Below are 16,534 nucleotides of genomic sequence, written 5' to 3'. Positions count from 1 at the left end.
TGAAGTGGCATAACCTCTTTCTCCTTTTGCTTTCCACTCCCTTGCTGTTTAAGTTAGGTGTTCTCCTCAGTCGTCTTGTAATCATTGGTTGTACATGCTTAAGGTCTAGAAATTAAAAAGCCGTGTGGAAGCTCTGAGTGCCCATCGAAAGATACTGGATTTGAGCTTCACTATAGGGTGATCAGGGATAGCTGTTTCTCTAGGAATTTTAGTGTTACTGTTTCCATGTTCTTACTCTTGAGTTGGTCATGTTTCTCCTAGAATAATATTCCAGTACCTTCCCAGCTGTAGAAACTAAAAGTTTTCTTGAAGTGTAATGGGGTGAAAAAAGCTAAAGCATTTAGCATTTAAAAAGCAGGGGTTACTGAAACCTTGTTTTCTCTGAGTTAACTATATATCACCTCCGCCTGATATAACTTGGTCCAGAGAATAAATAATAATATGTTGGCCAAAGTGGAAGGGGGCATTCACTCGTTGTTAAGTAAGGCTATAAATTGCCTTCTGATCACTGCTTTGGCTGTATCCCAAATATTTTCTAATTTCCTTTGTGATTCTTCTTTGACCTATGAAGTTTTGTGGTCTCTAATTTCCAAATATGCAAATACTTGGGATTTTCCAGATAGCTTTCCATTATTGATATCTAATTTAATTCCATTGTAGTCGGTGAACATGTTGATTATTTTAAATGTATTGTCTTATTTTATGGCTCAGTTTGTGAATGATTTTGATAAATTCCATATGCACTTGAAAAAAATATATATTCTGTAGTTATTGGATGGAGTATCTTATAAGTATCAATTAAGTAAAATCAGTAGGAATGTTGTTTAATTCTTCTCTCTTCCCTGTTGATTTTCCGTCAACCTGTTCTATTAATTACTGAGAGGAGTGTTGAAATCTCCAAATATAATTGTGAATATACATATTTCTCAGTTCAGTTCTAATAGGGTTTTGTTTTTTTTTTTTGCTGCGCTTGGGATATGCACTTATGGGGCCAGGGATCAAACCCACACACCACAGCAGTGACAACACTGGATTCTTAACCCACTGCACCACCTGGGAACTCCTAGTTCTATTGGTTTTACTTTAGTATTGTGAAGATCTGTGACTAGGTACAAAGAAATTTAAGACTGTTGTACCTTTTTGCTGAATTGACTCCTTTATCATTATGAAATTTTTCTTTTTATTCTTGGTAACATATCTCACTTTGAAGTTTATTTTTGTCTGATACTGCTATAACTACTCAAACTTTCTGTGATTAATGTTTGCATGATAGAACTTTTCTCATCCTTCTATTGTTAACCTATTTATAATTTTATGTTTTAAAATGAGTTTCTTGTAGATAGCATATAGTTGAGTCTCACTTTTTTATACAGTTTGACAAACTCTGGTTTTAAATTGGAGATTTTAAGTGATTTATATTTACTGTAACTATTAGCATGGTTGAGTTTTCATCTATCTTCCTTTTTTTGTTGTACTCTTTTATATTACTTCCTGTCTTCTTTTGGATCAAGTACTTCTAAAATTCCACATTATATTCACTGTTGGAGATACTGTTTTTAAAAACTGGTTACTCTAGAGTTTTTATAATGTAACTTTACTGCAATCTATTTTAAATAATATTATACCACGTCATATAAATGTGTGACATTTACAACAGAATATTTCAATTTCTCTCTCTTGATGTTGTGCTATTGTCAACATTTTATATCTTACATGTGTTATAAGCCCCAGGATACATTATTTTGCTTTGTTAATTATATTTTTGAATAACTTCAATGAGAAAAATGTCTTGTGCATTTACCCACGTATTTATCACTTTTGGTGTTTTCCATATTTTATTCTGATCTTTTTTCCCTTTGCCTGAAAAAATGCTCCCTGTCATCTCAGTCAGCTGGAGATAAATTGTCTAGCTTTTAATTGTCTCAGTGTTTCTTCCTTTTGATAATAGGTGTGGAATAACTGATTGCTGTTTCATTCTTTCTTTGTCAGGATACTCAAAACCGTATTTTGTTCTTAAACTTGTAAATGCTTACCTTTAACATTGGCATGTGTGCTATCTTTTCCCCTTTGTATCAATCTTGTTATGTATATTCATTTTTTTTGTGAATTCCTTAAGATCATTTCTTTTAGGAAAGAGATTTTTTAAAAGTAATTTATTATATATTTTATTATTCAAAACTTAGTATTTTGTACTTCCTTAGCTTAAGATATTTAGTAATTACATCATATCTCTTCAAGAGTTGGGTTCCCACTGGTGCAACTGTCCCCATAATAATCGGAATAATGTGATGTAAAAAGAAAAATATTGAAATGTATTTATAATGCATACTGTAAGGAATGTTTTCTGTATTCTTGTTCTTCACTTCAATATTTTTTGTTAATAAACAGGTATATTCCTCATGACCAAACACACCAAAATATAGTGATAACTTAGGTATTTGAAGTACCAACATCTAATTTCATCAGCATTTACTATCTGAGAGTAGGCAGTGGTTCTTGATGTCTCAGTGGACCCTGCAACCTTCCAGATTTGAGCCTTTTTTGATTTGATATTTTACTGCACCAAACCTTACTTAGATGCACCTGCTCCTCTCTCCTATCCTTTCTAAAGCAGAATGACTCAACAGCATTTGTGCTACTTTAAACACATGCCCCTGTTTTCAGGTGTTAAAATATTCAGTATACACTCAGCCATTAAAAAAAAAAATGAAATAATGTCGTTCACAGCCATAGATGCAACTAGAGATTATCATGCTAAGTGAAGTAAGTCAGAAAGAGAAATACAGGTATCGTGACATCACTTATATGTGGAATCTAAAATATGACACAAATGAACCTATTTACAATGCAGAAACAGATTCACAGACCTAGAGAACAGACTTGTGGTTGCCAGTGGGGAGGGAGTTAGTGGAGGAATGGAGTGGGAGGTTGGAGTTAGCAGATGTAAGCTATTTTATATGGAAGGGACACATAGAACAAGATCCTACTGTGTAACATAGAGAACTGTATTCAATGTCCTATGATAAACCATAATGGAAAATAATATTTTTTTAAATAGAATAAATTAATATATATATATATATATACACACACTTACATATATCTGAATCAGTTTGCTATAAATCAACTATACTTCAATTTTTAAAAAAAGAAAGATTCAGTATAACTATAGTCACAATTGAGTTTCCAGACTTGAGTAATATTTGCCTTTCATCTAACATTTGTATTCTTTACAGGAAAAGATCAGGGAAAGAGGTTAATGTAATAATCATAAAAATAGATATTGATGTGCCTCTTTAAAATGCTATTTCACTTACAGCTATGCCTATAGATAGTTTCATTCATGCTGTAGGCTCATGTGTTTCACCTTTGTGGAAGATCTATCATAGAGTGTCTGTGAAGTGCCCTGAGGAGCTGCACTTCTTGGAAATGATCAGTGACTTACCAGGAGTTACTGCATTTGGTGATGTGAATTCTATTTTTAGGACCTGAACAGATTTGGGATCTACTGCACTGGAGTGCTACCATGAATTCTTATGAGCTTAATTTTTCTTTTCCAACAAAAACATTGTCCTTAGACATGACTGTGGTGGTTAATATGGCCGCATTGTATATAAGCTTTCTTTTATTTACTTAAAACAGGTTCTTGTTTGCATACTTCATCAATTCATCAGCTCCAGTCCAGGAAAAGTTTTCTGGAGGAAAACTGAGTTTTCTGTGCTCAAACTGTTTTTGTTTTCTGTGCTCAAACTGTTTTTGAGCACAGCTCAATACCAAGCATATCCTTATTATATTCATTTTATTAATGATTAAATTAAGATTCAGGGAGGTTTAGTAATTCCACTAAGGTCACAGTTAGGAATTGATCCCACCTGTCACCGCATTCATATCTCCTTCTTCCTCAGACCACAGCATTCCCATCTGGGGAATTGGTAATACTATCCTTCTCTAAACAGCATGGAAGGTTCCCCTGGAACCTGGGTTTTAGTTCTGCCTTTGCCACTAACTGAGTAGGTTAGAAATATCACAGTCATCCTGGATTTATGTTCCTTCACTTATAATATGAGCAGTAGGTGGGGAGATATATAAGATCCCTTCTTATATATTCTATTTAATTTGAATTTGCACATAATTTTAGGAATCCAAATAACATTGCATTTTTTTGATGGATATGCATGTTTCCTCATAGAATCTAAAACTGGCACGCCTACGCCCCAGTCTGTCCTACTTTCTGATCAACCACAGCCCTCCCCTGACTCTATATACATCCCGCCTGCTGTCCTTGCTCATAATTTCTCTCTCTACCTACTTCTCGTGAGGAGAGATAGAGGCTGGAATGGATACATCAGATGCTTTCTCAGAGTTATATCTACCTAGCTGACTTAGTGAGATTTTATCATTAAACATCACAAGGAATGAAAATGGGGGCAGTGGAATGTTTGAAAGTTGATCTCTAATTGACAGATATCAGCCTTGAGACTATATTTTTGCCAAAGCTCTGTCTTCCTAGATGTAGACATGAATAATTACAGACAGGCACACACCCTCTTTACAAGTACTTAACAATGTCACGTAGTTTATTGTGGGCCAATGTCTACATTTACCTATCAGTTCTGATAGTCATGGCTGAGAAAACTTCACCTCTTTGCATTTATTTTAAGTCAAGTATGATGGACGGCCTTGGGAGCTGCAGCAGAGGGGCAAAAACTCCTAAGAGTTTCAGGCTGAAGGTTTCTTTTTTCCTCTTCTCCTTTTGTCTTTTTTCTTGGGGGGGGGGGGCGCTGCACCAGGGGCATATAGAGTTTTCCAAGCTAGGGGTTGAATTGGAGCTCCTAGCTTCCAGTCTACGCCACAGCCACAGCAACACTAGATCAAAGCTGTGTCTGCAACCTACACCACAGCTCACAGCAACATTGGATCCTTAACTCACTGAACAAGGCCAGGGATTGAACCTGCATCCTCATGGATGCCAGTCAGATCCATTTCTGCTGAGCCGCTATGGGAAATCCTTCTCCACCTTTTGGAGGCATAATATTCCATCATTGCTGTCAATTGAGGGCTCTGTATGATGGGAAAATTAGAGGTAAAGGCTTAAAGCCACTGTAATTTTGTTCCCTAGGGACTTTTGTCCAACTGGTTATATAGTATGTTTGCAAAATTTGGAAGAGGATTTTATAAATATATATATTTATATAAATGTAAATTTTATTATATATATATATTCTAGATAATTGAAGGCAATGCCTGGTAAACAAGGTTAATATTTTTTAATGAAATGTAGGTTGTGTGTGGACTTTGATATGAATGAGGAAATGGGCATGCTGTGGATTTTCACTTGATTTTTCTCAAAACCTAATGTACTAATGTTTTTAATACATATTGCAAAATAATATTGCAGTCTTTAAGTCCTCTCAGCTGAAATGGCTTAAAGTTTTTAATATATAGAGTATTTCTGGTGGGAACAGATGATACAGTGTATTAGGCAGCTATCTCAACAAACCCCAAATATCAGTGGCTCACAGCAAATATTTATTCTCATTTGTCGCCCTAAGTGTTGGCAAGCTTCACTTAATGTGATCCAGCTCCAGGCAGCAGGGCTGGGTTTGTGCCTAAGTCTAGGCACCCTGGGATGCACTTGTCTTGCAGTGATGGCAGAAACACAAGGCAGAGTGTAAACACACACAGTGCCTCCTAAGGCCTTGGCTCAGCATTGGCTCACTGTCACATTGCCCATATTCAATTGGCCAAAGTAAGTCACAGTGCCAGGTCCAACTTCCATGGACCTGGGAAATAGACAACATCTGTGGTGGGGGAGGAGCCATAAAGGCAGCTGGAAAAGGCCTTGGGTGCATAATCACAATGCAGGGATGGGGTGAAGATGTGGGAACAATGAACCACTGAACTTCAGGTGGGGAGCCTTATTCCACTGGGGGAGATGAGCTGTGGAGACTCCTTCCAGTTTTGAATGGCATGTCGCCTTCCCTTTGTGTCTGCTTCCATTGTATTGACAATTGACAGCAAACTCCCAGTCTGATGTTGTAGGTTAGCCTCAGGAAGTGCAGCTCATCATCTGAATGGTTGGGGAAAGCACAGACTTTCAAAGTGATCCCAAGGTAAGTCGCCCTTCCTGTGCTGTGACTGTGCTCTATGTTGTATTAACAGCAGTGGTCAGCTGTAGAGTTAACCTGTGTGTGTACTGTGTGGTCCATCAGGCTGTTGAAATGTCTTTGAGAAACAAAATAACTAATAAAGACTGAGTAGAACTTAGAGTTATGATGTCCGCACATGAAAGGGGAAGACATGGTTAAGACTGTTTTAAGCTTTTTGTAAAATATTCAATCAAAATCTGACACCTCAAAATCTATTTGCATCAGAAAATTAAATGACATTAGACTTCTGACAGACTGCACTTACTGAATTTCAGGTGATTTTTCTGCTGTCTTTATTAAATGTATTCAGCTGAAGAGAGTAGTGTGGAACACTACCTCTTTTAATAGGTATACCCATTGTGTTTTATTTTTGACTGTTTAAAAAACTTAAGTTGCTATTATTAAAACTCTCCATTCAAAGACTAACTTTATAAGCTTATGTCCTTTCTCATGGTGAATTTGTCCTATGTCCTCAACCTACTTTGTCAGACCTCTGAGAACAGCAAGTTTTGTTACTTATTTCTACCCTTGGTCTTTCTTGTTCTAATGATCATTTCCCCAAGTTATGATCCTTCACAGTTTTACCTTACATCTCTGCTTCATGGAGACATTGTCTGGTTTAAATAAGGCATTAAAACATGGCTCTTTAAAATCAAAACTGTTTCAGAGTTCCCACCGTGGCTCAGCAGTAATGAACCCGACTAGTATCCATGAGGACATGGGTTCAATCCCTGGCCTTGATCAGTGGGTTAAGGATCCACATTGCCCTGAGCTGTGGTGTAGGTCACATGTATGGCTTGGATCTGGCATTGCTCTGGCTGTGGCGTAGGCTGGCAGCTGCAGCTCTGATTTGATCCCTAGCCTGGGAACTTCCATATGCTGTACCTGCGGCCCCCCTTCAAAATAAATCACAAATATTTATAAAATGAAGTTACTTTTCATCATTTCTGCCTAAACATCACATTGTCTTTCCTCTGCAGAGTGACTTGGGTTGCAACCCCTACCTCATTAGTTAGTGCAGTGGTAGATGGCCATGGCAGGTGCCAGGTAGTTGCATTTGCACGGGCACCTGTATTTTATCCAGGGACACCAGATCCTTGTTGTTGTGGGAATTTGCCACTCTCTTATGAACCTCTGTTCACTAGACAACGTGCCTTTGACGATCTAATTGTCTTATTTTTGGTGCTCTAGTGCATGTTCTCTGTGATGTATGTCTTATGTTTTATGTTGTTTTATTAATCTGTGTGAACTGTACCCAAAGCAAGCAGCTATTCCAAAATGAAAAGGAAGTGTGAAGGGGTTGGAAACCAGGGAGGTGATTAGTAATGAATACATTTCTGAAGATGAGGTAGCCCAGTGAGAGTATGCCGTACCTTTGAAAAGGCTCATTTCCTCTTTCCTTGTCAAATATGAACAGAAGTAGTCGAGGAGCTTTGTAAACAGAAGTTCAAAGGGCTTCCAGCTTTAATTTCTTCATCTCCTAAAGTGTGACCAGTGCTACATTCTCTCCAGGGGCACCATGAAGATATAGTAGAGGTGCTTTAGTGCTTCCTCTCCGAGGGTCTTATAGGCATTTGTCCTTTTCTGTGTCTTCTGAGCAGGAGCTGGGGGCTCTCTGTGACACATGAGGCCCTAAACCAAAGCCCAGGAGAAAGTCTTTCTGGAAAGAGTAGGTAGAAATGGGCATGTGGAAAGAATGAGGGAGGCCAAGTTCCTGAGAAGGCCCTCACTGTAGGACATCTGGCTCAGGTGAAGACAGAGCATGGTTGTAACCTTCTGGATACCCATGTCTGCAGAGTTATTTGCTAGAGGCCCTGGACCCTCATTTTCTTGGTGATCACAGAAGAGTGCTTTGTGAGGGAGTTACTATTGTGGCTCAGCATGTTAGGAACCCAACTAGTATCCATGAGGATGAGAGTTAGATCCCTGGCCTCTCTCAGTGGGTTAAGTATCCCATGTTGCTGTTGCTGTTGCTATGGCTGTGGCATGGGCTGGCAGCTGCAGCTACAATTTGACCCCTAGCCTGGGAACTTCCATATGCCACAAGTGCAGCCCTAAAAAGAAAAAAAAAAGCCTCCCAGAGGACAACTGTAAAGACCCTGTAGTGACCGACATCACCTTTCAACCTCAAAGTGTGATTAGAAACCAACCAAGACAGGCAAACAAAAAGCAAAACCTTGGCTGTTTTCAAATTTTCTTTCTTCTAAAATGCAAAGATTTTTCAAGAATTTCCTTTTCCCAGCATGTCGGAATTGTTTCAGTTAGCAGAAATAAATATGCTAATTGGAAAAAAAACAACCCCCAAATTTTCTTTCTTCTAAAATGCTGCTCCAATATAAAGGAGAAGCATGTTATCCCACAGTCCTTTTGTTAGCTGGCTTATGCTCAGCTCAAGTTGCTTGTAAGTCAGGTGTTCAGCATGGCGGAAGTCATTGCCTGGCTTTGGGTTCCTGCCAAAGAGACACTATTACAAGGATTATGCATAATAAACACACTATCATATATCCAACAGTCATCTCTATTGCAAAATACCTAAACCCTTGACTTCTGCCTAGTTGCTTAATATTTTGCCAAGCTTGCTTACCAGGAATTAGAAGAGGTCTAGGAAATTTGCCTAGTTCTGTGGGCCTTGAGAGGTGATCTTGTGGTTTCCAAACTCTATTCAAGTGCCTCCTGGTGGCTTGCAATGTATTCAACAAGTGTCCCTTTAAATGGACTCTGTGGTCAAGTAAGTTTAGAAAACACTATTGTACAGAGATTGGTTTCTTTACTAAAGGACATTTCAAGGTCTTTAATATGATGACATGACTATATACAGCATGTTGCTTTTCTCACACGTACTTGACCATGAAGGCCTTTTGTTGTAGAACATGAGTCACCATCTCAAGAATGCCAGGTGAAGGCCAGAGTCTCGTCATTAAGAGCTTGCCCTCTAGTGGTGACTGGCTGGATACAATCCTTGTCTTTACCATTTACCCATTTTATCATCTGATCTTGAGCAATTTGCTCAATTCTTTGGACTTTCATTTCCCCTTCTAAAATGGGAACCCTAATGATATCTACCCATGGGGTTATTTTTAAATTTTATTTTATTTATTTTTTTGCTATTTCTTGGGCCGCTCCTGTGGCATATGGAGGTTCCCAGGCTAGGGGTTGAATCGGAGCTGTGCTGCAGGCCTACTCCAGAGCCACAGCAACACGGGATCCGAGCCGCGTCTGAGACCTACACCACAGCTCATGGCAACTCCGGATCCTTAACCCACTTAGCAAGGCCAGGGACTGAACCCGTATCCTCATGGTTCCTAGTCGGATTTGTTAACCACTGCGCCACGACGGGAACACCGCCATGGGGTTATTTTTAAAATTGAAAAATAAGGCTAAGAACAGTGCCTGGCACATACTCGACTATTATTATCCTAACATAGTTCAGATTAGAACTAGCCTAATCCCTTCATTCTGGAGATGAAAAATGAGTTCCAGGTAGTTCACTCATGCAATGTCGTTCATTCCACACACTGACCAAGTGCCAATATGCGCTTGCATGCACTGTGCATGGCAGTTCTAGCCCCAGGAATGAAGGTGAACTTGCCAAAGACTCCTGCCAGGCTGAACACCTATTTTAATTAGCTCTGAGGGCATGTATTTTTAATTTGTTGTTAGTGTGATCCAGAAAGAGTGATCAAGAGAAGCCCTTTTTAAGGAAAGCAAACTCTAAAAATATAACCCGAAAGGGAAGCAGGAGGTGGCATGAAGTTTTCCATGTAGGAATCCCTGGCTATGGTTGGCTTGATGTAGTTGTGGCCACAGTGTCACTGATATTTTTGTATGTTTTTGTCCAGGCATCTCCTCCGAGGGCTTTTCCCGGGACTGCTTCAGTGAGCAGACAGCAGCTAAAGACCTTCCCAACAGGGATGGAAGTACATGGGTCCTGGCCTACAGAGCTGGACCAGCCTGTCCATTTCTGCTCCACGAGGAAAGAGAGAAGCCAAACAGAAGTGAATTGTATTTGGATCTCCATGTAAGTTGAAATCTTTGTGTTTGTGCAATGATTCTTTGCAGTTGGCAGAGGCACCTATAATCTGCATTGAATGGAAAGTGTGTTTGTGAACCTGCGGACGCTGCATTTTGTGTGAGGGTCATTGTCTAAAAGCAATTTGTTGCAGGAAACTGATAGACCTTCGTGATCTGAAATTCGTGCATTGGAAAGTGGTTGTATTTATATTTTATCTAAGTGTTTATGGAGTACTCTGCTCACATCCCTTTGTGTCCTAAACCTCATGGTGGGACATTTGCCACTATCCCCCTCTTAATATCATTTTCTAAAAATTTGAGAGCATATGTTAGCCAACTGATATGATCAGGATCCGCCAGTGAAATCCAAATAGCCTGTCTTCCTCATGCATTCCTAAGCCTTTCTTTCTCTGCAGCCACTCAGATAACAGGTAAACAGTTTGGCAGGAAATCTGCCTAATATAGATACCCATCTGAGAAACAGCCTTCTCCTTTCCCATTCATTCCAGATCATTGAAACAGAAGCATTGACTAACCTATACAAAGCAGTGGGCTGGGTTTTAGCTACTTCCACATTGTAGGTGGCCTGATAGGATTGACCAGACTGTCATGATTGTCACCCCTGTCACCTCCTCATTTCCTATCAGAGGTAGAGATGAGAATTAGGAATCCAAGAGGTACTTCTTTTTTTTTTTTTGCACCTTTAACTTTAATGCCTGTTGACCATCTTGTGTCTCTGGTTTCTTTTAATACCTTCTAATTCATTACTTTCAAGCCTGGAAGTATGTTTTTGATGAATGTGGGTTAGCCTATAATGGCTATATAGGTTACAAGTTTCTCAAGCAACCAAGAGCAGAACCTTGGATTTTTCATAATCATAAAACCATGGTCATTATATGACATTTTAGAAAAGCATTTGCCATTCCATTTACAGTAAAAGGAGGTTTTCTATGAAGCTGGAAGATGTAAAATCTACAGCCCTTTATGAGATCAAATACAAATTAGTAGTTTTTGTTTACATCCCTCTACATAAAAAGCAAAGTTTTTCATCTTGAGATGTGTGTAAAGTAAGAAGGGTAATAGTGACACCTCCTGGTCAGATTAAGTTGAGCTTGCTTAGATAGGAGGCCTGGTATCAGAGTGCTGAAAGAGATTTTGAAAGACTACTTTCTTTATCCTGTGTTTTTAAAAAATTCTGGGTTTATGGGTTTTTTTTTTAACATATTGGCTGAACTATGTTTTTATTGTCCCCCACTGTGAATTAAATTATTTCCTAATTTTACTTTATTTCAATTCTTAAAATCACACACAGTCTTTTCAGAGAATGTGAAATATGTAGTTAAATTGAAAGAAAAGCCATAGCTCATAATCTCAGCAGCCAAAGACAATCAGTAACTGTAAACATTTGATAAATGCTTTTGTATTATTTTTACTATGTATGACTTATTTTCAGTGAGATTTTTTTTTAACTTATAAGCATAGATTTTATATCCTTCTTTCTTTTTTTTTTTCCCACCAATTATTCTTACATTGCTTATCCATGTTATTACAAATTCTTCCTGGATGTATTTTAAGTGAATGCATAATATTCCTCTACATTTAGTCATTTCTCTTTTATTGGTTATTTTTTTTTTTTTTTTTTTTTTTTTTGCTACTTCTTGGGCCGCTCCCGCGGCATATGGAGGTTCCCAGGCTAGGGGTCCAATCGGAGCCGTAGCCACCGGCCTACGCCAGAGCCACAGCAACACGGGATCCGAGCCGCGTCTGCAACCTACACTGCAGCTCACGGCAACGCCGGATCGTTAACCCACTGAGCAAGGGCAGGGACCAAACCCGCAACCTCATGGTTCCTAGTCGGATTCGTTAACCACTGCGCCACCACGGGAACTCCTTTTATTGGTTATTAAAGTTGTTTTTACTTTAGAGAATACTACAGTTTGGAAATAAATAGCACTACCACACACATTTTTCTTAAACCACTCTCCTCCAATATTTAGGATAAACTTTGGTTTATTGTCTATGAATGTAAGTATTTTTAAGCTTATGAAATATATCATCACATAAACAAGACCTATTTCCTGAACCAGGCTTTAATACTGTGTGTATGTGTGTGTATAAAATATGCTTACAGCATAAATATAATGTTTATATATTATATACATTATATATGATGTATAAGTAATATATTTTCTATAAATTTATATAAATATATAAAACATGTTTTTATGTATTTCTCAATTTTTCCATTAATTGTAATTTTTTTTTGGTCTTTTTGTCCTTTTATGGCCGCATCCATGGCAATATGGAGGTTCCCAGGCTAGGGGTCTAACCAGAGCTGTAGCTGCTGCCCTGAGCCATAGCCACAGCAGCGCGGCCCAGCCTCGTCTGCGACCTACACCACAGGTCACCGCAAGGTTGGATCCTTAACCCATTGAGCAAGGCCAGGGATCAAACCCCAACCCTCATGCATGCTAGTCAGGTTGGTTAATCACTGAGCCATGATGGGAACTCCATTAATTGTAATTTTAAGAAAATGTAAAAATAGAGATAGTTTCTTTACATTATTCTCTGCATCAGCGATTTTAACACCTTGAGCCCTGACTCCTTACCTACAAGCCCTCCCCCACCTTCAGATGGTGCAATTTGTCTCCTATTTTTTTTGTTTTTTGGGTTTTTTTGTTTGTTTGTTTGTTTGGTCTTTTTAGGGCCGCACCTACGGCATATGGAGGTTCCCAGGTTAGGGGTTGAATTGGAGCCATAGCTGCTGGCCTACACCAGAGTCATAGCAAGCAGAATCCAAGCTGTGTCTGCAACCTACACCACAGCTCACGGGCAACACCAGATCCTTAACCTGCTGAGGGAGGCCAGGAATGGAACCCGCATCCTCATGGTTCTTAGTCGGATTCGTTAACCACTGTGCCACCATGGGAACTCCTATGTTTTGAATATAGTTTTTCTAAGTAAGTTGTCCATTTGGGAGGGTTCTTAGCAAAAGTTTGCATCCTGTTCCTATTCACCACACCAGCTCACAAGGAATTCTTTCCTCTGGGGGGCTGTGAACACTAAGGCCACAGAGGCTCATATTGCTGAATAGTATTTTGATCAGTCTTGAATGTTGGGCAGGATTGCTTTGTTTTCAGTTTTCTACCTTATTTGCAGTGTCATCATCAAGAAGTTACTTTAATTAGCCTTTTTCTATGGACATGCAGCTTCTCATTAGTATGTAGGTGTGATAGCTAAAGACGTTTAATGATTGTTGGGAGTTTGGCATCTGGAAATCAGAATGGCCCTTGGCATTAGGGCTGGGGCTGCTATTACGGTCCCTTATTTAGCTGTGCATTAATTTTATTTATTTATTTATTTTTGTCAAGAGCCAGAGAAGAAATATTTTAGGTTTTGGAGACCTTACAGTCTCTGTTGTAACCACTCGACCCTGTTAACAAATGCAGTCATAAAGGAGTTCCCACCTTGGCATAGCGGGTTAAGAATCTGACTGCAGGGAGTTCCTGTTCTGGTGCAGCAGGAAGGAATCTGACTAGTATCCATGAAGATGTGGATTCGATCCCTGGCCTCACTCAGTGGGTCAGGGATCTGGCATTGCCATGAGCTGTGGGGATGTAAGTCACAGTTGTGGCTTGGGTCCCGCATTGCTGTGGCTGTGGTGTGGGCTGGCAGTTACAGCTCTGATTCTACCCCTAGCCTGGGAATTTCCATATGTGGCACCTGAGGCCTTAAAAAGCAAAAAAATAACAAAACAAACAAACAAAAAACCCACAATTGACTGTAGTGGCTCAAGTCACTGCAGAAGTGTGGCCTGGGAATTTCTATATGCCATGGGTATGGCCATAAAAAGAAAGCAAGAGCAAAAAACGGCCATAGATAATACATACTTGAGTAAGTGTGCATGTGTTCCACTAAAAGTCTATAGACACTGAAATTTGAATTTCATGTAATTTTCATCAAAAATATTAGTCATCTTTTTTTCTCCCACAATTTAAAAATGTAAAGATCATTCTTAGCTTAAGATCATTCATTCAGAAATAGGCAGTGGATTAGATTTGCAGTTTAGCCCCCTTGGCTCTCCACCAAGAGATAGAGTTCTCCTTCAACCCACTTCCAACCACTAACTAGCTGTGGGACTCTGGGCACTTGCTTAACTTCTGTGGGCCTCAGTGTTGACAGAATGGGAGGAACAGGAACAAAGTTCCTTTTAGCTATAATATTAAATCTCCCCATTCTATTAAAGGAGCAATATGATGTATGGGGAGTGGAAATTATTTAAAAGAAATGCAAAGAAATAAGAAATACAAAGAAAAAAAGGAAATTATTTAGAAGAAAAATCAATACATGTTAATATTCTCAATGTGAATCTTTGTTTTAATAGAGGAACAATGTCACAACCCAAATAGGAGACCATGGATTTTGGTCTTCCTAACTCTATTTGAAGCCTCATACCTCTTCTTTCTGTTTCTCCAGTGATGTCTTTTTTTTTTTTTTCCTCCTAAGACCTTTTTTTTTAGCCATGCCCATGGCATTTGGAAGTTCTGGGGCTAGGGATCAAACCTGCACCACAGCAGTGACCCTGCTGCAGTGACATCGCCAGATCCTTAACCTGCTGCACTACAAGGCAACTCCATCCTCCTCAGTTTTATTGAAATGTAATTAACATGTAATATTCTATAAGTTTCAAGTTTCATATATATTTATTTGATATATGTATTTACCATGAAACGATTACAATAAGTTTAATTCACATCCATCACCTCACACAGTTAACACTTTTTTTTTCTTGTGATGAGGACTTTTAAGGTCTACTCTCTTAGCAACTTTCAGATATGCAGTACGGCATTAACTCTAGTCACCACACTGTTCATTATATCCCTCGGATTTATTAATCTTACAACTGGAAGTCTGTACCTTTTCTCCACCTTCACCAATTTCCCCCGTCTTCATTGTCTATATCTGGCAACTGCAAATCTATTCTCTGGTTCTGTGAGTTTAGGGTTTTTTTTAGATTCCACATGTAAGTGAGAATATACAGTATTCCTCCTTCTCTGACTCATTCCAATTAGCATAATACCCTCAAGGTCCATTGGAGTAGTCACATGTCACCTTCATCTTTTAGTTACTGAGCTCTGAGAATGTCCAAGGGTTCCTAGGGGGAATGGCAGGGGTTGCAGCATAGATACTAGGGAGGCTCCAAGCAACCTCTCTTTATTAACCAGTATGTATTTCAATATTCAAGCAACCAGTGCTTCTATCTTGGTGCCACTCAGCTGAATGTCAGCCAAGATGTCCTGTAGAGAGGTTTGGATAAGGTGATCATCTTGCTCTAGCAAATCCTGTAGACGATTCTGGGTGATCTATAAAGTGCTTGAAAACCTAAACCCAGTGCTCAGTCAGATGCCCTTGTAGGTCATGAGGTTGCTAAATAGTACATAGGACATACTTCATACTGAAAAATTATGTGTTGTTTACCTGAAGTTCTAATTTAACTGGTTGTCCTGTATTTCATTTATAAAATCTGGCAACCCTAGATATTCATTTGGGGGCCACATCCAAATGCACCAAAGGTGTGAATTGCCTGGGGATTGCATCTATATATGATCAATCCTCAGTCACCCCAGATACCCATGTGGAGCATGAACATTACACAGATAGCCTTAAAGGATAGTTTCTTATATCCCACTGACAAGGAGCTATCATTAGTCATGCTCCTTAGGAATTGTCATCAGCCATGCTACTAACTAGGAACTATCATTAGCCATGTTCCTTGGTTCCTAGTGCACTTAGAATTAGACATGTCAAGGCAGTTGAATCTGAGCAAATGGGGCCTGACTTCTTAGAACAAGTGAAGGTTCTTCAAAGGTTCTATTTGAGAGGAATGTTCATTGCAGAGGATGGTTTGTAAAAGGTCTGTAAACAAGGGACATGGACAGGGTAGAAAAAGTCACTACAAGAGGTGTGGTCTGAGATTGGACAAAAGGTATGCAAAGCAGAAAAGGTAAGTAGTCCTTAGAATAGTCCTTCTGTATTGTTTGTATAAATTCTGAAAGTAGGATTTTTGCATGCCAGCTTTTCAAACACAGACTTTGAACTCTTCTTGGTGATGCCAGTTTCCAAGGAGCATCTCAGTCACCTCACCTATGGGATCCTGATTCTCCTGATTGAATTGCCTTAATTGGGGAGGACACAGCACTGGATTCCAAGTAATTGTGTCTTATGAATGGAAGGATATAATTACCAAGTCCACACTCAACCTTGAGTGTCTAAATCAGTGACACACTGCAGTGTATTGATTACTTCCTAAATGCCAGGCACCATCCTTTGAAGAATTATTATACTTATTGTACAAAAAAGGAGAGAGGTTCAGT

General features: G+C 39.1%; 1 protein-coding gene across 14 annotated transcripts in view; it reads left to right on the top strand.

The window, feature by feature from the left end:
* FMN1 (formin 1) overlaps positions 1–16,534 on the top strand; it is a 467,182-nt gene that overhangs the window by 126,933 nt on the left and 323,715 nt on the right. For 12 of the 14 annotated variants that reach the window (XM_084975416.1, XM_084975406.1, XM_084975442.1 and 9 more), the window contains one exon: positions 9,989–10,167. The exons of the other annotated variants lie outside the window; for them this stretch is intronic. In XM_084975416.1, the coding sequence (XP_084831542.1) occupies positions 9,989–10,167 (179 nt within the window). The remainder of the gene's footprint in view (positions 1–9,988; positions 10,168–16,534) is intronic. 14 annotated transcript variants of the gene reach the window in all.

The sequence above is a fragment of the Sus scrofa genome, chromosome 1 (genome assembly GCF_054392235.1).
Source record: "Sus scrofa isolate SSC_HxYL_T2T_F1_AM1 chromosome 1, Sscrofa_HxYL_maternal_Yorkshire_Landrace_v2.0, whole genome shotgun sequence".
Classification (NCBI taxonomy): Eukaryota; Metazoa; Chordata; class Mammalia; order Artiodactyla; family Suidae; genus Sus; species Sus scrofa.
This window is presented reverse-complemented; position numbering and strand designations above follow the sequence as displayed.